Genomic DNA, 25,373 nt, shown 5'->3' on the forward strand with positions numbered 1-25,373 from the left:
AAATAGAATGGAGGGCAAACGTTGTGGAACACAAGAATGTAGAAGAAGACGAAGAACGAATACTACAGGGAGCTCTCAGCTCTGATTCTTCATTGGAGTAGGTTTCCAGGGACAACCGGGTGGGTTTGGGAGGTGGGATTGACGAACAGTGCTTTAGACTGAGGACCTTTGAGACTTGACCAATGCACAAAATGGAGAAGTCGTCTGGACAGATTTAAGATGTCATGTGAGGTCATTAGATGAAAGAGGAAAGCTGGAGGGACATTGGTCAAGATGGAAGGTGGGTGTGTGGAAGTGCACGTGTCACGAGCATGTGAGCACTCCCTCATCCAGTCCAAAGAAAGAAAAATCGGGTCTTGTAAAACGGAGAAACGAAGCACTTAAGACTAAGCAAGACATCATGCACACGGACAGACACACGTTGACCTCATGCGAACGAGTCTATCACGTGATAGCTTGGTTTTTGGACATCTCCACTGGCAAGGAGTTCTTACAAATAATTTTAACGGCTGATATTGCCAACTTTCACGAAACTTTTCTTTTAAAAAAACCAGTTCTTGAACATGTTTATATCCTGTAACCGAACTGCCCCTTAATCCCTCCAACCCCTAAATAAAAAAATAACAAGACAGCGCCAGTCCTGACTGATGATAACTCAGACGAAGACAAATGTTGCACAAGACTGTTTACCGAAAACTAAATTATAAATAAATTACCAGAAATAAATTCAGACCGAAGAATTTTTTTAAATTAAGGAAGCTCGTTAATTAATTTGAAAATTGTGTCAACCATGTGACCCACGCTGCTGGATGGAGTCCAGCGATTCCATCACCAGACGTGAGCGGGAGAAGCGGGGCCTCAGGTCGAAAACGAGGCTGGTATCACTGATCTGTGATCCCAGTGAACAGACGTGGACACGCCAATCGTGGCGCCAGCACGTAACACGGAAACCGTTTCACCGGCTGGATAGGGCAGAAAAATATTGTCGGAACATGCTGGACAAGAGCGTTCTGGGATCGCTCCCCGAGATTTGCATTGGACGGCAGGCGGCGCTGTGCTGCGGACAGTGTGTAAGGCCGCGTGGACGACGTCGCTCCTCAGTCAAAACGCACTTGGCTGAGTGACCCTTGACCCCCCAGGGCTCGCGCTCCAGCATCTGACAAGTTTGTGGTGCAGAACGGAAGAGGAGGCTGGGGCTAATGTCAGATGTAACTCGTGCCACACACACACCGGGTTTGAAGAGCGGGATTTAAAAGGTTAATCAACGGAATATCGTTAGTGTCATCTTGACCGGTTTCTCCGAAGAATACTCTCTTCGCTAAATGATAGAAAACTTTTCCCTCCTCTCCCCTCCCCTCCTGCCATCTCGCAAGTATCTGAGAAAACTTGAAAACCGTTTCTGATTTTTTTTCTCTTTTGCCGCGGAAATGTCTGGAAGTAAACAGGAGTGAGAAGGGAAAATACAAAGTAAGAAAAAAAATGACATTTTTTGTTCTAGTCACATATTTTTTTAAACAAGTGCTTGCGGCACATCGCGGTCATTAAGAGAGAGAGAGAGTTATCTTTTCTTATGTGCTGTGACCTGTGCGACCCGAAAGTGTTTGCTGACAGGTTCAAAGTAGCATTACATCCTAATATTTATTTGGGCTTTATTTTAAATATTCAGTTTTCATAATTTGAATTCGACCCCAAATTTAATTTCTATTTATAGAAACAAAATCGTATTAATTAGGTAAGAACAGTTTCTGAGGTGAATGACTATCAGTTATTCCAGAACGAATGGTTTGATGTGCATTGCTGTTTCTAGACATTTTAATTCATAGAGATATGTGTGTGTGTGTGTGTGTGTGAATATGTGTGTTTCTGTGTATGTGTGTATATATATAATTATATAATTGTCTCCCCATGTTGACGCGCGACATGTTTTATAAAGCATCCGGTTCTTTTCTCTTCTTTTTCCTCAAGACTTTTTTAAATATTGTAAAAACAGAACAGAATATTTTACACCGACAGCATTCACAACAACACGAAAATAATCATTAAAAACCTATTACGAGCTCGCACTATTTTTTTTATTTACTTGCTGGATACAATGCCTCGTGTAACAAGATGATTTCTTATTTTTAGCTTTTTTTCTAAAATCCTTAAACGAAAATATAAAAAAATATCTCTTTATGCAATTTAGAATGTAACATTTTATCTGTGAGCATGGTGTTGGTCTGGAAAAAATCTTTACACATCGCCTGGCTAGTTTTGCCCAAGATGACAGAATTTCCATTTAGTCTTCACCGCCAGGCAAACACCAGGGACGCAGGAAGTATTACCAAAAAAATCACGTGATATACGGCGCCATGTTTACGAATGTCTTGGTCTGTGTTCAGAGCCACATAATGAAATCACCTAACGTAATTATATCTTGCACACCACTATTGCCTTTTGGTTATATAATCGATCACAAGTTTATGTCGAGAGAAGACGAAAGTTTTCTCGTAATCCCAATGAAAACAAGCGAGCCAGCAATTTTCTGGAAGTTTTTATTTCTAGTTAGCGACCTTTCCCTCGCGGACCCTTTAATTGTATAGTTTAGCGTATTTTGGCTGAAGACAGGAAAACATCAGAGGTCGGCAGACTGGAGGACAGGAAGGGCAGGGTTAATATGCACTCTGTCTTGCGCCTTAGTGGAATTTAACCCTGCACCTCCCACTGTGCTCGGTGCTCATGAATATGCATGAATTGCTCAGTTTATTCGAGTTTGCCTGATTATGCTGGGGATCCGCTTTGGCCATTCGGGACTCAAGAGAGCAATCACGTCTCCTTTTCGCATTCTCGTCTCGCGAGGTTATAGGCTTCCGGAAGTCCCGTCGCCACCTCATGAATACGCCATAAATAATACAAGTTCTTGTTCCAGGGACGGTTTCTTCATACAGCTTCGTCAACAAAATCGTGAACTGCCAACACTAGCGGCATTATGTTTGGGAGGTTGATGTTTGGGGATGCTCGGCGAAGCGTGGTGTCGCCATCTTGTTCTCGGTCCGTTATTCGACTTGTTTAACACGCGCGGCTTAAATCTCACCATGCAACCTGCCACATAATGAGAGCTGGGCAATGATTTTATTTCACATATTGCTTGCCGACCATGGCTTACGATCTGTTTACGATCGAAAAGATTAAAAGCGTTTAACGGTATGTGTTTTTCTTTCTAAAATCGTGCGAAATCATCAGAAAATGTAATTTTCCGCTAGTCTTGAACCGCCTGCCAGGCAAGAAACTTTGGAAATTTTTTTTCCACAGAAACAATTTTAAAAGCTAGAAGCCTTTGAGCTTTCATTGACCAGCGACCCTCGAAGATAGCTTATCGTCTTCAAAAGAGGCTGATCTCGGGTTGGCTGAGTTGTTTTCAACCCTTTGGAGGATATTATTGCCCTTTCTTCGAGTTTTTGCGTCTCCTTTCTTGACTTTAATCTTTGTAGAAAAATTTCTTCCATTTGGGTGTCTCTGTAGACGCCAGAAATTAAGTGGAAGAGAATGTTTCAAGTAAGCAAAGATATTTCTTGAAAAGACACATTAAACATTTTCCCGAAAATGAAAATGTTCCGCGAAGTAGTTTTCTATCTCTTTTTTCCTTTTTGTCCGCATGTGTGCTTGCTTTTGTGTGTGAGAGAGACAGAAGAGAGAGAATGTGTGTGAGTGTGTTTAAAAATTATTTAATCCTCCTTTTGCTTTTTAATTTGCGACGGAGGAAATTACAGCTGCTACCTTCGACGTTGGCACTTTATTTCAAGACATTCAATTACTGTAAATTAAGAAATTCCTCCCCTGGAAATCCACTTACGCCCAACCGTTATTAGCGCGCTTCCCTCCCCTTCACTCCCCAACCCTCCTCTCTCCTCCCAACACCCTCCCCTGTGACTTGCCTACCCTACCCGCCTCAACGAATCCTCGTCACAATTATGAGAATTTAGCAGCACTCAGCTCAGTCTCGTTTTCATTCTCGACCCTCGTCTGATGTTAAGATTGGAGGAGCTAGGAAAGTGTTATAGTCAATATTTAATATCTTAACATCATCGCACGTTAAGAACATAAGACCAGAAAAAGCAGCAGGGACGCATTTAATTAATTAAAATCAGCTAACCGAGAATTTGTCCCCACCCGGATATTAAGCTTCAAACGTAATAATAATAATAAAAAAATCCGTCCGTAAAGAAATTATTTATCTCCTTCCCAGAAACATTGCGAAGACAACAAACACGCCCGAGAGATTTATTTCTTCTTCCAAAGTGACTGCCATCAAGTACAGGGCGATAGTTTATCAGCAGGAACATATATTTCCAAGGATTTATCAGCCTCTCTTGTAAGAAATCTGTGCAAAGACCAGTAAATCAACACAAAAGTAGAAACTTAAGTGCCCGTATGTACCATTCCTGTAAAAGAGGGACACCCGGTAGCGTAGTGGGTAAAGCACTTCGTCACCTTCAGGCAGAGGCCCTGGGTTCACATCTCCTCTCGGTATGTGACACCTGTTCGCATGGCTGGTTATCGGGGTTTTTCTCCAGGTAATCCTGTTTCTTTCTTCCTCTCCATCTTCCCTCATGCTTAAAAAAAAAAAAAAACTCGTGGTGGAAACACTTTCAATCCACACCAACCATTCCGACCCGACCATCCTGTAAAGGCATCAACAGTCTGTTGCACTCCAGTGAAAGAAATGCCACCCGCCGTTACTCACGTGACTTCCTCTTTTATTTCCACAAATTAGAGAGCTCTCCTCACCGAAGAACTCCTTTTGCCTCTTTTGTATCCAAACTGTCTTCCTTGTTTTCTAGTGTGTTTTCGCAGGAAAGAGGGAAGTAAAAGGTTGTTGCAGTTAGGATTTTTTTTTTTTATTTCAGATAATATCTTTGCTCCGTATTGTGTGCTTTGCATTTCATTTGTCTGAAATTCCTCCCGCTGGGTTATGAATAAACCATTATCTTGCCTGAGTACCTTCCTGGTCATTTTGTGCCAGCGTGGATCTTAAAAATGTCACCCGACCTTTTCATATACTTACTGTTGGCAGACAGACCACCACCCCACCCCTTTACCCTAACACCCTATCATCCACCCACCTTCCCCACACACTCTCGTGAGGATTTTAGAGTTCAGTGCGACAGTAAGTAAAGATGGAAGAAAAAAAAAATCCTGACGAGCGCTGTTACATGGTTGCTGGCTCCTGGCAGCAGCTGTAAGACCTGGAGACAGGCAGGTGTGATTGACAGATCGCAGCAAGTAAACAGCCCCCATAGCCCACATGGCCCACATAGCCCACGTGGTCTACATAGTGCACATGGTCTACATAGTGCACATGGTCCACATAGTCCACATGGTCCACATGATCCACATAGCCCCCAAAGCCAACATGGTCTGTATAGCCCACATCGCTCGCATGGTCCACATGGTCCACAAAGTCCACATAGCCCTCATGGTCCACATAACCCACACCGCACACATGGATCATGTTTTTTAGGACGAGATTGTTTACCTACTTGTCTACCTACTGTCAACATCTGTTCCCAAAGGCTTCAACTTCAAATGAAGATAAACTCCAGGTAAAGGGATGTCACTGGGAATTTTTATTTCCTGTTTCCTGTTTTCCCTGGTGTCATTGTAAAATATTTCACATGAAAGGTCTTTTGATAAAATATTTTAGGGAAGAGCAAAATATGTCTCTCAGAACTCCCGAGTATGAGGAGGAAGCACGCAATCCGTGGATGAGAATCAGTGTCTCAATGAAGATTTGCGATTCATCTTTTTCTCTCCTTCTTTAACCTCCCTTTTCATTTTTCGTCTGTTCATCCTCACATTTCTTCTGTGTTCTCTTTCATAATTTTATTTCTCTGCGTCAGTCTGTCTCTCTCGCTGCCTACCTCTCATTGTATTTAAATCATTTGATATTTTTCCCTCCTGACTTGCTTGATTACGTAAGCGGAGCTCACTGAGCAGACATTCATTTGACAGAAAACTTTCGATTGATGGCGACCTCGTGTGCTCTTTCGCACTGGCAATAGTTTGCCGCAGATTGAATCGAAAGTAACCCTTGGTTTCTGAGAGAGAGAGCAAAGCCGAGCAGCAGACAACAGCTTATGTCCAATCGATGTCTTTGGTGTGGTCCTCGTGGCAAAGGACGATGATTTCATTCGATGTTTCAGCATCAGCACAATAAACAGATGCTGCAAAAGACCTCCCTGACACAGATGGGGTTAAAGAAAAAAAAAAAAAAGAAGAAGAATTATTGTGTGCGAGCGTGAGAACAGAACTGCATTTTATTATCGAGGTTATAGTCCTGTCACACGTGACATAAACAAGTCTTCTTCCAGAAAGGAAAAGAAAATTGTATAAATAAGTTACACCAAGTCATAAGAGAAAAAAAGAAAAAAATATGTTGGTATGTAGGCAGCTGAAAACAAACATTGAGTGATTGAAAGGGAGAGAGAATAAAACTGTAATCTTGAAGCTATTGGACTATCACTTGAAATTTTTAAAAGCTCTTACAAACAATTGGAAGCAAGAGATAAACAGAAGGATGAAGAAAACGTTTAGGGATGCTAATGTATGAATGAGAATGAGAGAGAGGGAGAGAGAGAGAGAGGGAGAGAGAGGGGGAGAGAGAGAGAGAAACAGCAATGTGCAAACAAATACACAAATTAGGAAAGAAAGAAGGAAAGAAAAAATGAACAGTAATTATTCAGGAATAATATCACCAATTGGCATCGACACAGTGCTCTTGCAGTCGGGGAGGAAACACGGGGGATTTGAGACTTTTGCTGATTTGTTTGCTCGCGTGCGTGTTCGAGAACGAGTATGCTCTCGTGGAGAACACGTATGTACCGTCGGGGAAGACCGTTACACCTCAGGTGTCAACCCCGATGCTAACGACAGGTAATTGCATATTCACCAGGATTATCTTCCTCCCTTGCAGACTGCGGGGACGTGCTTACAGACGTGGCAGGTGACTTCGCCAGCCCCAACTGGCCTCGCCACTACGAGCATCACTTGAACTGCACGTGGCACGTGCAAGTCCCTCGACACAAGGTGGGTGTGAGGCCAGAGCCCCGGGCATCTGTAGGGAGGGAAAATATATTTGAACTGCAGTGTGGGAGGGCGGTCTCATCTGAATGTTTGCCACAAAAAAAGGAAATTCAAGAATGGAGGGATAATGACTATATTTCAGGCAAAATATTTGACACCCACAGTGCACACTGTGTTTTGTCTTTAACTATACCCACAAAAACATGTTTATTTCCGTTGAGATGAAAACATTTCTTGAATTATGGTTGAAGTTTGTAATGTAATTGTTATACGCTTTTGTACACTGTCACACAGTTAGAAATGCAATTTAGGTAAAGTGTGCTGATTTTTACTTGAATGTGTCTTTTTTATAATAAACTTTATATTAAATATCTATATAATTATATAGATATTGTAGTAAATATTTTTTTAGTAATGAGTGCTCACAGATTTCATAAATTTGAGAAATATTTAAGAAAGGCAACTGCAAAGAAGGCTCTTTAAAACTCCATGAGAAGCAGCTGTTTGAAGTTTTTATTTTTTACCAATCACTTTTTCAATAAAGTGCAAAATTCAGAGGAAAAAATTAAATTGTAGAACCATACAGCATCAAAGAGAAAATGGCAGTATCATAAAGAGACAAATCTCCATGACAAGAAAGATAACCCCCAATCCACGACACATTCCTCTCCCTTACTCTCCCGCTTGCTGTCCCTCACCACATCCCCGGATGAAGTCTAAAGGACAGATTTCCATATTTTAGTTATCAGAGAAGAGCTGGTATTGAAATCTGCCCTTCTCACATCTTTTTTTTTCCCGTTCCTTATTAAACGAGGCATTAGGTGTAATGGCAGTCAAGCTGCCCAATCCTTCTTATTACAGAACTGCACCTCCATATTATTTTTCCCTCGAATCTTTTCCTTTGATCATGGAAGTCACAGAAAGTAATGCTCGCCCGGCCGCCATCAGTTAAGCCCTTCAATGGAAATTGCGAGTAGTGAAAAACAGTCTCGCTTAGTATTTTTTTCTCTCGGGCAGGTCATAACCTTTAACTTCGTGCACTTTGACCTGGGACCGCAGTCGGCTAATCCTTGCGACGCTGGTGTTGATCGTCTGGTTATCACGGAAATGACGTCCCACGGGCTCGTGCGATTCTGCGCAAGCTCGCCGATGAGGACCTACGTCAGCCACAGCAATGAGGTGGCGCTGCAGTTCATCACTAACGACAACGTCGATGCTCAGGGATTCCGGGTGTTCTACACCGGAGGTAACGACATGAGATATTTCCGAGCGTGTTACACGGGTTTAAAAAATCAAAATACGTATTTCCGGGTGTTTAAAATTTGAGTTATTAAGAATTTTTATTTCCTGGGGTTGAAGATGGCGGTGGGTATTGAAAACTGAACAACTACCCCGGTTGTTGAGTGGGTACATGATCCTTTAAAAGGGTTTGGGGAAGGTTAGGGAGAGATGTTGATGAGATGAGCATCTCACGAGAATTGGGGGAAGGGTTGGGGGTTAAGGAAAAAAAAATCTTCTGGACTACTTTTTTTTTTTCTATTTCTCCAAAGAAAAATTTGTGCAAGCTGCGGATGACTGACAAAAAAAAAAAAAAAAAAAAAAAAAAAAAAAATCTAGTTTTTCAGTGATTGTGTGAGAGAGAGAGATTGGCGAGAGAAATGGAAAGAGGGAAGGAAGGAGAAGGGAAAGTGAATGAAGTAAGCATGTGTTGATGAGGCTGTGCTCTAGACATCTGGGTCTGCTTCATTTCCTTTTGCAGACTGGCCTTGCAAAGCTCTTTTAACTGAGGATAACGGTCAGATTGCGTCCCCTGGCTGGCCTGCTCAGTACCCGCGCCTTCTGGACTGCACGTGGACAATACAAGCGCCCACCAGCGCCAAAGTCTTCCTGCAGTTCTCGGCCATCGATCTCGACGGTCCGGGCTTCGGTCGATGCACTGAGCACTACGATTATTTGGAGGTGAGAGGTCCATTCTCATATCTCTCTCCCTCTCTCTCTCTCTTGCCCATGGGAGACAACTGATGAAAAGGCAACTCTGGAAGAAGCGACTTCATGTTCAAAGATCTCATTTATATGAAATGTAGAAATTCTGTTTTTTGAATGGTGTGATGAGAATGACGAAATGACTCGTCGGTATAGACAAATTCGTTGAATATTGAATGATTTTTTCCCACCTTTTGCTCGAATTTATTTTCTCGGGAAAATGTTAAAGTCCAACTCAAGTGCGAAATTAGTCTGGTTTTCTCTTGCCCGTATCATAAACGAAGGAAAAATTTGGAAACAATGTTCAAGTCGACATTTGTAGAAAATATTAAATTTTGTTTTTATTCCGCATGATTTAAAGGTGTGTATTGAATGTGAAATCAGTCGTCAGTGTAGATGATTGAGATGGATGCTGAACAGCTGTTTTCCAAGTAAATCCCTTTTAGACATAATTTAATTTCTTCCAAAAAAAGTTTAAACGCAGAACAATATTTTCAAGTCAGCAATTTTGGTTGTTTTGAGAAATACATCACTTTCGTGGGAAGTCCTTACAGCTTGTTGGTTGATGTTTTGACTGAGAGTAGAATGGCGGCCACGCATGTGCAAGACGTCTTTTGGTTGTCCTTCGATGATCAGCAATAAAAAATGCATTTCTTCAAACAGATTAAGTGACAATTGAGTAGACCTTTACTCACACAGAAACCATCCTGCAAAAAAAAAAAAAAAAAAAAAAAAAAAAAAAAAAAAAAACGAATACCAATTTTTTCAGGGTTGGTCTAGTGCGCTGGCCATGGCCTTGCCAACAGCCTCAATCTCAGTCTCGTGTTGGACAATGGTTATCTTTAATTATCCTCACTGGGATAAATGTGATCTCATTCTCGAGTTTGACATGGGTTAGCCTTTAACTATCCTCACGGCGAGAAATGCGACCTTTCAGGTGTACGATGGAGACTCTCCCGCCTCCACCAAGCTGGCCATGCTGTGCGGCCATGACCCCGTGACGTCATACACGTCCCGTCACAACGTGCTGCTGGTCAAGCTGAAGACGGACAAGCACGTGCAGCGCACCGGCTTCCACGCCACCTACCGGTTTATTTTTCCGACTACGTCCACCGTCTCCACCACTGCTACCACGTCGACATCTAACACCACTGCTAACACCACCAGGTAACGTCTGCCTCTCGCACCACGTCTGACATTACTTCACAATACACACCGAAAGGTTAGACGACTTCAATCATCATTTACTAACACCATCTCCGCCGTTATGAGGTAGTGGCTGTCGTCCCTAATAGGTGACTGAGGTATAAAAAAAAAAGAAAATTGAAAAAAAAATGTCTTATCTAGATGACCTTCTTTGTGTACTTCCTTTATCAAGAAAAGTTTTGAGACATCTATACAAAACGCTGGTCTAAATTATGAAGTAAAGCTACTGTCTATTTTACTGCAAAATAAGTATTATAATTAAGTAAATAAATAATATTAAATATATAATCTTATTGTTCAGTTGAAATCTATAATATTCTTTTTCTTTTGAGTCAGAATTTCTAACATTTATTTTTTCACTCTCAATAAAGTTCCTGGCAGTGTTGTCATGAACAACAGTTTGTGTCCTCAGCACCACGACTCAAGAAGATCCCGAGGTCCAGAAGATGACGTCACTAACCGCTCACTTCGTGGAGCCTCATCGTGACGTCAGACGAGAATGGACTCCAAGCACGTGGTCACCGAGCAACAGTACGCCGCACTATAATTTTAACGGTAAGTCTACATTTTTCAAAGAATTTATTCTAGAAAAATACACGGAAGTGGGTCAAAGCAGTCTCTCTCTCTCCTGTCGACATCGTGCGAGACATCAGGAAGCCAATATCGGGTGGCAAGGCTTTTGTAAAGAGGATATGACCAGCTTACCCGATGAACACCCCACATCTTCGGTTGATGGCGCCAGTATTTTTATCTTATCTTTGCCATCAAATTCAAAAAAGAGTTCAGATGTCTGCACGGCTTCTAATCCCGATTCTCGATATCATGATGAGGTCTTTTCGCACTCAAAAAATCCAGTCACTGCTATTAGGTGAACATATAAATATTAATAAATAAAGATTTCCACAAAGATGCGAAAGTTAAAAGCCAGCCTGAAGTTTAACTTTTCGACTTAAGTCTCATAAAGTTGTTGTTTATCCGCTGAGTAAATAAGTATTTTTTGTGATTTCAAAAAAATATATATTTTTGTCGTTCGACTGAGGTGTAAAGAGTTATAGAAAACAATCCCATATTTTTATATGGAAAAAACAAAATGAAAAACGCAAAATATGTCGCGAGAGTGATAATCGGTGGTTAACGATATGTAAAACTAGAAACAAATCCATTTCTTGAGAAGATCGGTGAACTTTGGTTTTTAAGAGAAAAGTCTCGTATTTGTTACTGAATTCTTGTTTATATTGCAAAGTAGCAAAAATGAACAGAAATGTCGACTTTGTTTACAAGCGATGGTTTTCGAATTTCAATTTTTCGTGAATATGTCGAAGAGCGCCAGTTTTTTAAATCCCAAAGCCTTATCTCTTAACCAAAAATAAAAAATAAAATAAAATAAAAAAATAAAAAAATAAAATAAATAAAAAATAAAAAAAATAAAAAAATGCCGGTTTCAGAGATTTTCCACTGTTTGTACCTCATAATAAACAGGTCTGGTTAGCGAGAAAATCTGTATTTTCTGGAAATGTGCTTTTTTGGAGAACATAGTCAAGTGCGAATATCGTCAAACAGAAAGTCTGCGGTACAAAACTTGATCCACCCTCCAAACATTGGCCATCTTTCACTTAGTCATTGAAAAAAAAAGAAAGAACCTCATCAGGACTGAAGAATCTCCAGCGATGCAAACATGGCCACCGTTTAACCCGGATGCACACCAACAGACCAAGGAATCTGAATGAAGACTTTGTCCGTCCTCGCCAAGTACCGTAGTCGAATATTTCGATATCTGTAGCCGCCTCTTATCCGGGGACTATCTGAATTAAATGAAGATGGAAGGGACCAGAGAAGGTTCTGGAAGACGGTAGCCGGGTGTTCGCGATTGCTCATCGCCAGTCCGCAGCCTTGTTTGCACTGCTGTTGACCGGGGATCTGATTAGAAAGAAAGGTTTCTTTGCGGGGAGGGGTTGTCTGTGGGCAAAAAGAGCCTGCAGGCCGCTTGGTGGCGCGGAAAGACGTCTCAGCCACTTGTGAAGAGAGGAGTTATCATATTGCATCTCTCACTCACTCAGTAATAATCCATCCATACACTCTCTCCCCATCTATTACCGTGCATTAGTGTATTTATTTCTCCTCTCTGGTCTTTTTGGCTACTTTTCCTGTCTGCTTTCTTTGAATGTCTTTGTTGAGTCCCCTTCAATATATCTGTCTGGTATTTTTTGATATCTCTAAACTTCTGGCTTACTTTAGTGTTCCTGTCTAGACTCTAAAAAAAAAATAAAGTAATAAAAAATAATAAAATAATAAAAACTTGCGGGTTAATTTTTCGTCTGTGAATGAATTTGATGATGTGGTCTGTCTCTTCTCACTCGCAGCAGAAGATGGCGGGGCGTTCTCCGGTCCCTTTGAGCGACAGTCCAGTCCAGTGTCCGTCCTCTTCGTCAGGACCATGTGGACCCTGGTGATCTCCCTTTTGATGCTGCTGGTTCTCCTCATCGTTGTCCTCTTCGCTGTGTGTCGTCACTACAGGTGAGTGCGTGTTCAAATGAGAATAAATGAGAGTGTGTTCGGGTATGCATAGCAGGGTGTGAAGATTAGTCAAATGCATTCAAGTAAATGTCTGTTCAGGTTTGTTAATGTATGTACAGGTGTATGCAGGTAGACAGGTGTGTACAAGTAAAGGTGGGGTTAGACGAGTGTGTTGTCAGTAAAGAGTGAGCGTACTTCACCACGATACTCCAGAAAAAAATTTCAAGTATCTATGTATGCGAATTCACAGTTTAAAATCTGTATACAATGATTCTAAATAATTTTGTCCTCCTTAATTAAGTCTTCAGTATAAATAAAAGATCAACTTTCTAGCTTTACAATCTTGTGTTTTAGGCTCAGTTCTTTCATCTACTCCGTCCAACCCCCCTTCTACACACTCTGCGCATGCCTGTGTGTGGCCGATTGTAAAACAAACTTTGACAGATCGAATAGATTATCGAGGGCCATTTATCAATTCCTTTTTCTTGAAATAAATCCACTTAACTGACAGTCATCGATCATTTTTTGCAGGAAGAAATTCCCGAAGAAGAGAAATATTCCAAATTACACATTTACAGACGAAGATTTATCACTCTACGAAAAAGAAACGTAAGTACTCTACAGTTTATTTTAGCTCAATAATGAAATCCATTTCAAGAAAGAGAAATCGGACAAATATTTTGTAAGTCGAAGATAACAGCTGCATACACGCCATTATCCACAAATTTTATTTACACCCTCATTACAGATGTGTAGTTCTGGATATAAACTATAAATATTTCTATAAATATAAATAAACTATAAATATTGTAGACAGTCGTTACATAATGTCTAATTTTGAGATGTTCATTTTCTGACCATGTCAGAGCTGGGAGCCTCGTTAGATAAATCTTTCATCGGTGTAGGCATTTTCAAAAGTATTTTCTCACCATGGTTTTTCCATTGACGCATGGAGGCTTGATTTATTTGGGTAAAAGTGTTAAGGAATTGCTGGCGCCCAGACATGGGCCAAGACCTGTCAGTGGTAGGCTGACGTGGCAGTTTGTTAGTCTGAGTTTCCACTTGCTCCAGGTGCAGAAGCTACAGTTGCTCCAGGTGCAGAAGCTACAGTTGACTCGATAGTTCCAGCGTGATTGATGCAGAGCAAACATTAGTTTCAATTACCGCAGGGACTGGGCTCAAAGTAGCTAACTTCTGCGGGGGACTCGAGTCTCGGATTTCTCTCGCCCAAGTCTCGTGACAATCGACCTGACGGCGTGGATTGGATTGGCGCTGCGTAACATAAACAAAAAACCGTTTACTTATGCGCGAATCCAAACTTTCTAATCTAAGATAAAACTGTCTATTGTTTGTTCAGTGGTCCAATGGCGTCCTTTTGCGATTTGGTCCGGTTATACCTAAACTATGCTTCATGCATGAAATACTCCAGTGCGCGGGTAGAGATATAAACACACGTGCAAACACACTGACGTACATACCATATACAACCTAAAACAGGGGTTTGAAAGTTGTGAAGTTGGCCCCGAGGGACCTGCCCCCATGCCAGTCGTAAAACAGTAGATTCGCTGATGAAAGACCTCGAGTGAAGTGTCGGGGTGTCTGCGAGGATTTTCTTATATCAGGTCGCTCTTTAATCTTTCCACAGGCTAACCAGTGTCAGCACCCGAGAGATAGACAGTCTAACTTACAAATTGTGAGTATATCAAAGTATATGTCTACTTTCTTCTATTTTCTTCTCTTCATCTTCATCATTCCTCTTTTATTCTCTTTTTTCATTTTCCTTTTTTCTCTTTATTTCATTTTTCAGTCTTTCCTGTCTGAATTTTTTTTCTGTGTGCTTTTTTTATTCAAAGCTTATTCGTAGGTGATATTTATAACAGAAAGAAATATCGGACAAGAGGTCTTAAATGGTTGAAAAAAAAATAAACAACTTTTATTGTGAGTACATGTATACAGTAACTTCACTTTAATGTACCCGTCACTTTGGTCTACCTATCTTTGCTGAGAATATCTACCCGTTACAGTCTATTACCTCAATGATTCCTTCAACTACATCCATCTGTAACTTAGCGTGCACACTCATCACAATTAATATTTAATCTAATTTATTATTAAATGTTTCGGAAAAAGTGGTCTAGATGGCTTATCTACCCGTTACTTTATCTACCCGTCCACTTAGTGTATGTTGACAAATGTTCGACTTTATTAAACCCGGTGGGCAGTTATAATTACGAAGGTGTCTATTTATAGAAATTACAAAAATAAAGACAGGAAAAGTTTTAGTTAGAAGGTGAGGATATATTTCCGTCATTCTGAATATACAAAGTAAGTTTAGTGTACCAACACTTCACTTAAATCTGAGAGTAGCTACCCGTCATTTAGCACTACTACCCAAGTAATTTAGTCTGAGTGTATATACCCGTCACAAGTGTATATTTTTTACCGGGTGTATCGACTAAAGTGTAGTCTCGACGACCTCGACACTGTAAGAGAATGCCCGCGCATAAAACAAGCGGAGGGAACTAGACGGAGAATTTCTTTCCTTTCTCGTCATGTTTTCCTCCCGAATCCTGCCAGTAGGCTGCTCCCTACACATCGTCAAGCCCCTTCGAGCCCTCCTGTCTATCGCCATATCCCGGCATCCTCCCCGGCGATCATTTCCTTCGCCCCCCTTTATCTCGCCACCCCGCGCCAGCCCTACCATCTCATCAGACCGTCCGCCATGATTTCTCTCCACAGCTGAGCCCCCGCGGCTCCCTCAGGGCTGGGATGGAGATTTAGAAAATCTATCACCCGCCATGGGAAGGTACCCGCCAGGTCGATAAGACTTTTGAAAAGCAGAGACTTTCCTCACCCACGAGCTGTAGCCGGCGACGAGTCCCCAGTGTTTATGGGGGGGAGGGTCGATTGCTTGCTTTTATTCTTGGAAGCCGGCGATCCCGTTATGTCTTCTCATCTTCATTGTTTGGTTATCATGGTCCGGGTAGCCATGTTTGTTCTCTTGGTTCTTCGGTAAAGACTTGTACCCCTTGTATGGTCAAGTGGGGAAAATGAAAGAGAGGGATCGGCCGAAAATATCAATGAATTTTGTTTTTCCTTTCTCACTATCTCTCATTACTCTGGTGTGTCTGTGTTCCGGAAGTGGGGGTCCAATACGATTTAGAATCATGGTTCGATGATAACCATAAACCTAACTTTTTTAAGGGTAGGCAAACTACTGTAACACATTTTTTTTACATAAAAGTTGCAAACTTTTTTACTTCCGATGGCTGCAGGAGCTGACAGCGAACCATAGACTCTCGAAGTTTCTTGAAGGCACCTGTTGAACTTTCGTATCTCACTCTTACTAAAAGTTTGTTTCATGGATAATGTCACTGCAGGCAAAACATTTTGAGTTTGTTTTAAAAGCTGGGTGGAAGATGATTGGATTTGCAATTCCAATTCAAGAGGGCTTACGGCTAGCTTTGCAGACGTTTTCTTGCCTGAGGGGAGGGAGCAGACATTTGTAATCCCCTCCGTCTAGGCTTTATTCCTGTGTCTCTCAGTCTCTCTTTCTCGCCTTCTGTGTGTGTCCCTCTCTCTTTCTCGCCTCTTCTGTGTCTGTGTGTATGTGCACTTCATTCTTCATGTCGATTTTTATAATTGAATCATTTCCATTACTTTTTTTCTTGATATTATTTACTGCTACATGTGAGTGATGTTCTCTCGCCTAACTGGCTGAACAGACCAGCTAATTTTTTCTGTTTTTCCCATGATATATTCTGGGTTTTCATCATCAACTTGTCGATCTCCATCTCTTATCTCCGCTGCGTGCTCGATTGTCTGTGGTTCTCCACCTTTTTTGCTTTGTGAATGGACAGATGAGATGGACTTGATTGTTGTTTCCACGATCTGTCACTTCGTTGTCAGTCCATGATTTGCAACGTTCACTTCAAAAACCGTTGTACATAAAGTGTCATTGTGTTCATCTTCACCTTTTGATGGCGTCCATCGACTGTTTACTTGCTTATAACCTTTCATTTTTCATCTTTCATCTAATTTTTTTCTGCCAGTCTTCTTGAACCCACGTCTGGCAGTTTCTTCGTGTTTACAAGTCCTTACTGCCATTATCGCCAGACATGTTTGAATATTGAATATTGAATCATCTGCTATGTTCTTCAGTTTCAAAAGTGGTTTAACAGCAAATTCTGCCTTTGGCTGGAGCTCTTGTTTATTGAAAATTATTTTGATTGTTTTGTGTGTTTTCCAGCCACAGCGATCCAGACCCAGACATTGCTTTCTCGAACCCTCTGTACGAGAGTCGATACCCAGCCCCATCGCAGAATACGAACCAGGTGGCCTACACCGCGCCACAGTCGATGACGTCGTTCCCACGCTGATGACGTCACCGGCGCCACTCAACCGAAACCTCACGTCTGCTACAGATATTGCGTCCTTTTACCTTTATCTGTGAATGTTGTGCATTATTATTACTTCATTTTATAAGATGAACAATGTGTGTACAGTATTACCCAGGTTGAGATTGTACATAAGCATACAATATTTATTGATGTGTGTGTGTGCGTGCGTGAGTGAGAGAGAGAGAGTAAGAAGGAGAGAAAATGTTGCGTGTGAGGCCTCGTGTTCATCAACGTGTTTCTTGCCAAAATCCCAAAGAGATTAGGACGATGAAACATCATAGTAAGGAAACATCATCTGCTCCATGATTAGATTTATTATGAGGATGACTGAGACAATGATTATCTACCTTTGCTGATGTGTCCTGATAATCTCCCTTTCCTTTAGACCCACCCGCTCCCGCTCTCCCTCCTGTTTTCTTCCCTCCCTCCTGGACTCAGGTTTGAGCACTTACAAATATTTTATTCTGTGTGTGTGTGTAGATGACAATGAGTTTGTTTTTTTTTAATTTAAAGTGCCATAAACTCAGCTTCCAGAACAAACGTTGCTGGTCATCATCAAAACGAGACTGATGAGGTTGAACCTTCTTGCCATACCTTGGCCTTGATGGGTGCAGATCGAAGGTTCTCGTCTCCGGTCCTCAGCTGTCAGGCTATTCATAAGCCAGTCTCGCGCGCTCGGGGACCAGAATTTGATTAGGTTGTAACCCCACCCTTACCCCGACTCATCAGCCTCACTCTGGGAGGACAGACATCGGTCCCATGCCAACATTTTCTTTGGTGGGGAGGGGATGTGGTGCGCCCTTGCGAGTAGACTGGAGACCATTCCCCTGGCTGGTGCGCAGCATTTATTTGTTTCTAAAATAATTTACTTTTTATCGGTCAGTGCCGGGTCATCTGCCTCCTGCCATTTGTAGCTGACTACTTGTGTGTCACTGTTATCTCTCTGTCATCCATCTTTTCTGTTTTTTGTGTATGAGATGGTGAAGCTCGCTTCTCTCGCTTTCATTCATCCAGTCAATCATCCTATGATTTTCATCTATTTTCGTCTCTGTCCCGGCTTGTCACGCAGATGCAGTAAAGATATGCTGCTCTGGGTTCGGATCTCATGTTGGCAACATATGTTTCTTTTTTTGACTGTGTATGTTGTACTTGTTTACAAATGATTGGGTGTGATGTATCCTTACCTGCTGGATCAGTGTAAGCCAGTCCCTTACAGTTCCTTCCCTAGACACGATGCCAGACGTTGACCTCTGCACTGCGAGAATCCAGGGTTTGTACGTTTTTTCAAAAACTTTTTATCCCATTTCTTCAATTCGATTGGATATCTCAAATAAGATGGTTTCAAATCCCCTTATCACTAATGTTTACATCGCCATGTCGGCCGTGACCCAGTCTCTCTGTTGATTTTTCCAGTCTTCAGTTCTTATTTATCATTATTTCTTTACACAAGTGTACTTTAACCACATAATTTTATATACAATATATAATTTCCCCCCCTCCTCTTCCCGTTACTTATAAAAGTTTTCATAGGTTTTCTGCGAGATTTCTAATGTCTTCTCTACCTGATAAATTATTGCTCTTCATCTCTTGCAATTTATCACTCACCTGTTCAAGGTAATATTTGGATGCAGCTCTCTGTTTAGTTCTATTTAAGTTCTATATTTGGCGAAACCTGAAGCTTTAAATATAGGACCAGTCTATGCTTTTGGAACATCTTTTGAAGTCGACACACACACACAGACGGCTACGACACTGCTTCCGAGAAAGTCCACATTCCTTGGCCTGGAAGCATCTTCAGGCTTTTAACACAGTTCCTCGCCGAGGGTTCACCGACCTGGCACACCATCGCCGCTCCGTGATGTTTCCCATAGCATAAAAGCATATAACCCATGTCGTCGCCTAGGTAACCCTTTTAGCCAAGTAGGTCGTCTGCGGGGTTGGTTTAACAGAGAATGTGCGGCTATACCCGGTAAGGTCGTGGGGTGGGCTGGCGATCTTTTATCCGTTTCTGGCATTATTGGGACATTTATTAGCGCCTGTCATCTGCTGGAGACTGGGCTCCGCAGTCAGCGGATGCTTCCATAATGATAAGTGCGATTCTTAGCTCTCGCCGCCGGTATACCTTCACCCCTTCCCTCCCCCACTCCTCCATTTACAAATTTCTCTTTTCCTCCTCCCATCTTCCAATGAAGCCTTCCCCGTCTGGTCTTAGCAACCCCCGCCGACCCCTCGACCTATTGCGTCTTCATCTTTTCCACAGCGGTAGGCGCTAATTCAATTCGCCGGACCTGTTTGCCGCCACGGGGCGAGCGCGAAGCCCGGATGTAGATGGCGAATCCGTCGCCCTACGAAGGGGAGGCAACCGTCATCGATCTCCGTTGCCCAACCGTCTCTGATCAGCCGCTGAAAGGTGTGAGACATCGATCATAATGTTTGGGGAGGGGGAGGGACGGGGAGAGGATGATCAGCCTGACGACTACGGCGATCTCTGACTTCCGTGACGAGTGCTGCCGCCACCTGGCAAATATTTGCCGGCGGCGAGTTGTCGCGAGGTGGCGTGAGGTGTGTGCATGCCTGCTACAAGACCACAACCACCACCACCACTACAAATAATAAAAATAATAAAATTATTTACAGAGGGCTTGTCCCACTGACTCCATGCTCTTACGTGACGTCACACTAGTACACAGGTATCGCTAGGCATCAATAAAGTCTGACAAGTTCATTCAACATCATTCAGGCTATAACTATGCATCTGTCTCTGTCTCTCTTACTAGTCGCCGGCTTTCAATCATCCTCCTGAAGTCACAGAAATATATTTGGCGTGTGACGATCTGTTTCTACTATCAACATTCTTGGTCTTGTCATGTCATTTTAGGGTCAGCATGGCATCGTAATTCATTGTCGGCATGACAGTGTGTCAGACTGGTGTCATATTCACTGTCTGAGATCGTTTCTGATATTTAGTCGATGGACATGAGATTTATACAAAAAGGGGAGCATAAGTATTGTCTGTCCACATTTCACAATGGCAGCAACTTCTACGAGTGGAGCTGGCATCATATTTCAGAATCTGATTAACGATCAGATTTTTGTATAAGATTAACAATAACATTTTAGTGTCAAACTATCAATCATGTTCCAGTTTAGGGCTAACAATCAAATCTCAGCATCACTCCGACAGTCGCAGGATTGGCGAGAGGCAGGGTCCAGTCCGTGATTGTGTTTTCTGGCTTCAGCTGTCTCCCTGGAAGCACTTGTGGGGCTTTGGCTGAGATAAGTGGGGACAGAAGTACTCTCTAGTCAAGGAATCACTGACCTTAACACGTCCACCGCCTCGATCTACCTGTTCCCTTTCATTCCATCCTCGACTTGCTCAACAAAGCCGATTGGCCGCGTAAGCCGATGGTTCAAAATGGCGAACAAGTCAAGACCGAGAAGCCGTGTAAACGATCGGTGCATTTTCGCAGCACGCACGCGGCCAAAGTCGAGGGTCCGGCTGCATGAATGCATGAATACCTACACAAAAGTGTCCATAGCCTAAGCCGAGGCTGAGGGACAAAACAAAAGATAGCCTCGTTTGCATACCCCAGCCTCACGTGTCCTGTCAAACATCTTCCGAGTGTTCCCGAGAAGTTGATCGCAATTCACTCAGAAGCCTGACCCACCGAGGTGTCGGGATGTGTCTGGACACTAGGGGCTACCGGTACTTTTGTGATACCCTCGCATCCAGCCGCCGACAAGAGTAGTTTGCCCATGACGCCTCATTTCCGGTTCCTAGTCACGCGCTGGGACGCAGGCGTGGCGATGTGAGAAGCAGAGCTCTTGTGAGGTGTTATGGGTGATGGTGAAATGAGAGAGAACAGGGTTGTGGAGGGATGTTTGTCGTAAAAAACCGAAACAACCAAATACTCATTATATGTCTTTGTTGTTGAGGGCTGGGCGTGGCTATGAAATCTTGACACACTCTGTAAATCACATCGACTTTATGCCGTTTGTTATGAAGCAGCAGTCTTCAGATCCTGCTCTTTATTTAGAAAAAAATAGTGGGCTGGTAAATTCATGGTAAACGGCAGCATTGATTGGTTGGATAGCTTGTGTAGAGGTCGATGACTCATACGGATCATTCAATTTGGCCCACAGCTCTCCTCTGGTGGCGGTGTTTTTGTTCTTTGCTTGACCGCTGCTGGGAAAGGCGATGGATGGCGGTGTCTATGATTTCACCGTTCCTGTTCGATCATTTCTGGATCGAGTAAAGTGCGAGGGTGACCAGAGTAATGTAGCACCGTCTGGACAGAGTGGTGGGGGAGAGAAACCACGAGGTAGCAGCTGTCGTCTTTGCTTCATGTACATAGCTTTGAAATGGGATGTCTGGTTAGTTGCCTGAGTGCTTTCCAACAGGTTGTCTGCTATGTCACCCGACGACTCCCTACAACGGATTGTCTACTTATTGGCATGGAAATGGGTTTACATGAGTTGTCTTCTTGGTCTGTTGAACATTTGCTTTACTTTGGGATGTCTGGTTAGTCGTATGGAAATGATTTCATATAAGTCATCAACCTGGTTGGTTGAAGACTGAATTTACAACGATTATTTAACCGTTCTATTGGCGATGACATGTTGTGTAGTCGGCTGAATGAAAACAGATATGGCAGATGTTGAAGAAAAGCTGTGGTATGGAGTCCGAGGGATGAACTTTCTGGTTAATGTTCTGTTACAAATATCATGTCCCTCGACAAAACGTCAGAAACGACCCCAGACACAAAAGACAGCGAAAAGCATGAAAGTCAGTTTGTTAGGAGGCAGTAAAAATAAACACAACTCTACAAGGTTAGGATTCCTGGAAGAGTAAAAATCTAGTCCCGTGATATTTTGGGCTTTGAAGAGGGAAGTGTTAGAGACCGCACTTTTCTCGGGGGCCAGAATTTTGTGAGGGCATCACCCGTCTCCTTTTCCTCTTTTCCTTCCCTAATCCTGTTTAAGACCTCAAGTACCAATTCAGAAACTTAGTCATCTGGAGAAAGTGTGGTGAGCCGCATGGGTATCGAACTATTCATTTTCTCTGTTAAAGGAGTATTGATTAGGTGATTTATACCTAGTGACTCGTAATGAATAGGTTATTGATTCCTTCGCCTTTTACGTGTGAGGGAAAAAGGGGACGACTCCTTGGTGGGTTTTCGGGGTAAGATCTGTAAAAGATTTATTTATTTATTTATTTTCTAGTACCAGGACAAATTAAGTTTTAATAGTATATATCTTCGTGGGTTTTTTTTACACGACTTTCCAATAATAGGAATGTGTGAGGTTTTCATAGTTTGTTACTGAAAAGGAAGGAAGAATGCAATAGTGGTGATAGAGACCCACAAAAAGAGCTTCCCTCCCTAAAGAAATGGCTTCAACGACCTCCACCAGAACGTGAAACGACCAATGTAGGGTAGGCGGTTAGAGGGTCGTAACGACTCGCCAACCTTTGAGGAAAGGGAGGAAAGGATCTGGGGAGGGAGGGGTTTCATAAATGTGTTGAGCAGGCGCAGACTTAATCACTCGCACGACAGTTAGGTTGTTCTCCACCAGATTAAGACTTCGCGATCTTCTGAGACGACCACGCTCTCCCGTCATCTTCAGGCCTCCAAGGACCGACAACCCAGAGCGGCAATCTGGAGAGTGAGACTCGAAGGCGAAGCGAGATGCTCTCTTTCCGTTAAAGTGTTAACAAGTTTTTAAATTGTTCTTCGCCCGCTTTTTTCTCCTTTTTTTGAGAAGGACCGGTGTTTGTGAGACGTCTGTCAAAGTGTCATCACCTAGTATTTTCCTTCCGCACAAGGGACCAGCCAGCGGAAAACAGACTCCATTACTGAGAAGCTATTTCAAAGTGATACTGCAAATATAAAAACCTTTTTTCTTCCTATGAATGTCGGATACTATTATAATTTTCTCGCTACCTTATCTACCTCTCTTGTCTCTCTCTGTTCTTGCTAAGGGGGTTGAAACACGCGCACACTTTCTCTACATAGCAATTTAACTTCATCCTTCCTTTCCCCTTCCTTCCATCATCGTAGCTTGCGAATGCAAGTCTGCAGTTCGCCGTTCTCTAGTCTTGTCATTCCACAGCAATGGAGCCCGCGAGGCACCACATTGGCTAACATCTGCATTTCTAGGAAGGAGAAGTCCCATGATACCCATCTTTCCCTACTTCGCTTTTACATCGTCTGTCTGTGTGACGAGACAGTAATAGGCCATCGGCGGTGTGGTCAAAAATATTGAATGGGTCTTGTGGGAAATTGTTCGAGGATTAAAGTGCTTTCCTGGTCAGACCTGTAACGCATGGTTTTATTTATGCTTTTATGTATTTATTTAGTCTGACTACAACAGTTCAACGACAAAGAAAAAAAAAAAAGACTTTTTACAGCATTTGTATGTTTGAAAGTATGTGAGTGACCCGGATGTATCAGTTTTAGAGCTGTCCTTTATATATATAAAAATCTTTGTCTGATGTTTACTTAACGAAATTTGTACTGAAGACTTTCGTGTAGAATATAAGTATTGAAGTCTTTATTGTTTTGTCGTGATTGTTTTGTACAAACTCTTTACACTTCATTGCATGCTTAACGAAAATTGTCACGTGACATTTCAGATATACACTGCATTGCTTTTCATCTGGATAATCATTGATGTACACATGAGGCCCTAAAATAACTTCAATAGTTCATAATATGTCTTGACTCTGTTTACCTGCATATTGTTGTGTGTATTATTGTATAATATTGTACATAATACTTGCCAGTAATTTTTTTTTGTTTACCCAGCCTTAGTTCAAAACAATTACCTACATATCACTCCGTAAGTTTGTACATACTGTCAATAATAAATTGTGAGATTATAGTCTTTGTATTATAATTCCGGGAAATAAAGTATTTTGACAAATCAATATTTGTTTAGTTGTTATGTTTATAAAAGTCTAAAACATGAATTAATATTCGAATATATGTTTGCAAGTGTGAGTGAGCTATGATCATGAAAAGTTGTCATTGCCTGAGGCTTGTAGATGAATGAACGAGGATGTGAAATGTGGAGAATCCTGTTGACAACCAGCTGGTCCACTAAGGCTTAATTAATATTGTTCATCAAGAATTAAATTTTACTTTCAACAAGACCTGAAGTGCACAGCTGTATAAAAATCTTTTATATTCAAGTTTATTCAACCGTGTTAGAAAGACATCAGGGACTTTGAACTGTCAGGTTTGAGGAGGTATCTTCAGCTACAGATTGATTACATCAAACTTTGATATCATAGACGGGTAGGTTGGTGCGGAAGTCGAAGCTAACCGAAGATGAGTCAAGATGGCGGGGACGTGTAGTTGTATCCATTAGGAACATTGCCACCGGTGAATGAAACTAGTTTCTTTCTAAAAGATCTTTGTAAATATGCGCTTCCAGACAGACAGACAGACAGACAGACAGACAGACAGACAGACAGACAGACAGACAGACAGACAGACAGACAGACAGACAGACAGACAGGCAGGCAGGCAGGCAGGCAGGCAGGCAGACAGGCAGGCAGGCAGGCAGGCAGGCAGACAGACAGGAAGGCAGGCAGACAGGCAGGCAGGCAGGCAGGCAGACAGGCAGGCAGGCAGACAGACAGACAGACAGACAGACATGCTTACAAATTCAAAGAAACACAAACATTAAACACCGTTGGCGTGAAAACAATTTTCACTCCCACTGCAATTTTCAAAAATATCGCAAGAGAATTTTTTGAAGGACAACAGACTTTTTACTTTTGTCCATCGAAAACGCTGTGTATGCGACTCTCAGCATGGAATTATTCTTTGCAGCTAGTCGTATCCAGCTACTTCTGTGAGTTGAACCCTCTGTGTGCTTCTGTTTGATGTGTCTAGTGTGGCAAACCTACAGTAGGTAGGGGACAGTGCAGGAGAAGGGATGAAAGCGATGAAGTGAAAAAAGAAAAGAATGAAAGCAAAAGATTCGTGCAAGCTAAGTAACAAAACGCCTAACAAAACAAATTGTGGGACGTAGGTAAAATAAAATAAATGTCTGATTGATGTAGTAGGTAAAATAATTAAATGCTGACTGACAAACGGTCGGACGTAGGTGACATTGAATAGCAAAACCTCTTTTAGACAAATGGTCGGACGTAGATAAAATTTTAAAAAAACCACACATCTGATTGACAAACGGTCGGAC

At 42.1% G+C, this 25,373-nt stretch overlaps 1 protein-coding gene across 2 annotated transcripts in view; it reads left to right on the forward strand.

Moving 5' to 3' along the window:
• The window catches only part of LOC112575994, a 59,627-nt gene extending 41,177 nt beyond the window's left edge, over nt 1-18,450 (forward strand). Inside the window, exons 7-15 of one of the 2 annotated variants that reach the window (XM_025258180.1) lie at nt 6,953-7,065; nt 8,080-8,308; nt 8,822-9,021; nt 9,983-10,212; nt 10,664-10,806; nt 12,612-12,765; nt 13,297-13,374; nt 14,411-14,458; nt 17,015-18,450. In XM_025258180.1, the coding sequence (XP_025113965.1) occupies nt 6,953-7,065; nt 8,080-8,308; nt 8,822-9,021; nt 9,983-10,212; nt 10,664-10,806; nt 12,612-12,765; nt 13,297-13,374; nt 14,411-14,458; nt 17,015-17,144 (1,325 nt within the window). In that variant the 3' untranslated portion in view covers nt 17,145-18,450. The remainder of the gene's footprint in view (nt 1-6,952; nt 7,066-8,079; nt 8,309-8,821; nt 9,022-9,982; nt 10,213-10,663; nt 10,807-12,611; nt 12,766-13,296; nt 13,375-14,410; nt 14,459-17,014) is intronic. The other variant, XM_025258181.1, reaches the window with a different exon arrangement.
• The last annotated feature ends 6,923 nt before the right edge of the window (nt 18,451-25,373 follow it).

Source organism: Pomacea canaliculata, linkage group LG11 (genome assembly GCF_003073045.1).
Source record: "Pomacea canaliculata isolate SZHN2017 linkage group LG11, ASM307304v1, whole genome shotgun sequence".
Taxonomy (NCBI): Eukaryota; Metazoa; Mollusca; class Gastropoda; order Architaenioglossa; family Ampullariidae; genus Pomacea; species Pomacea canaliculata.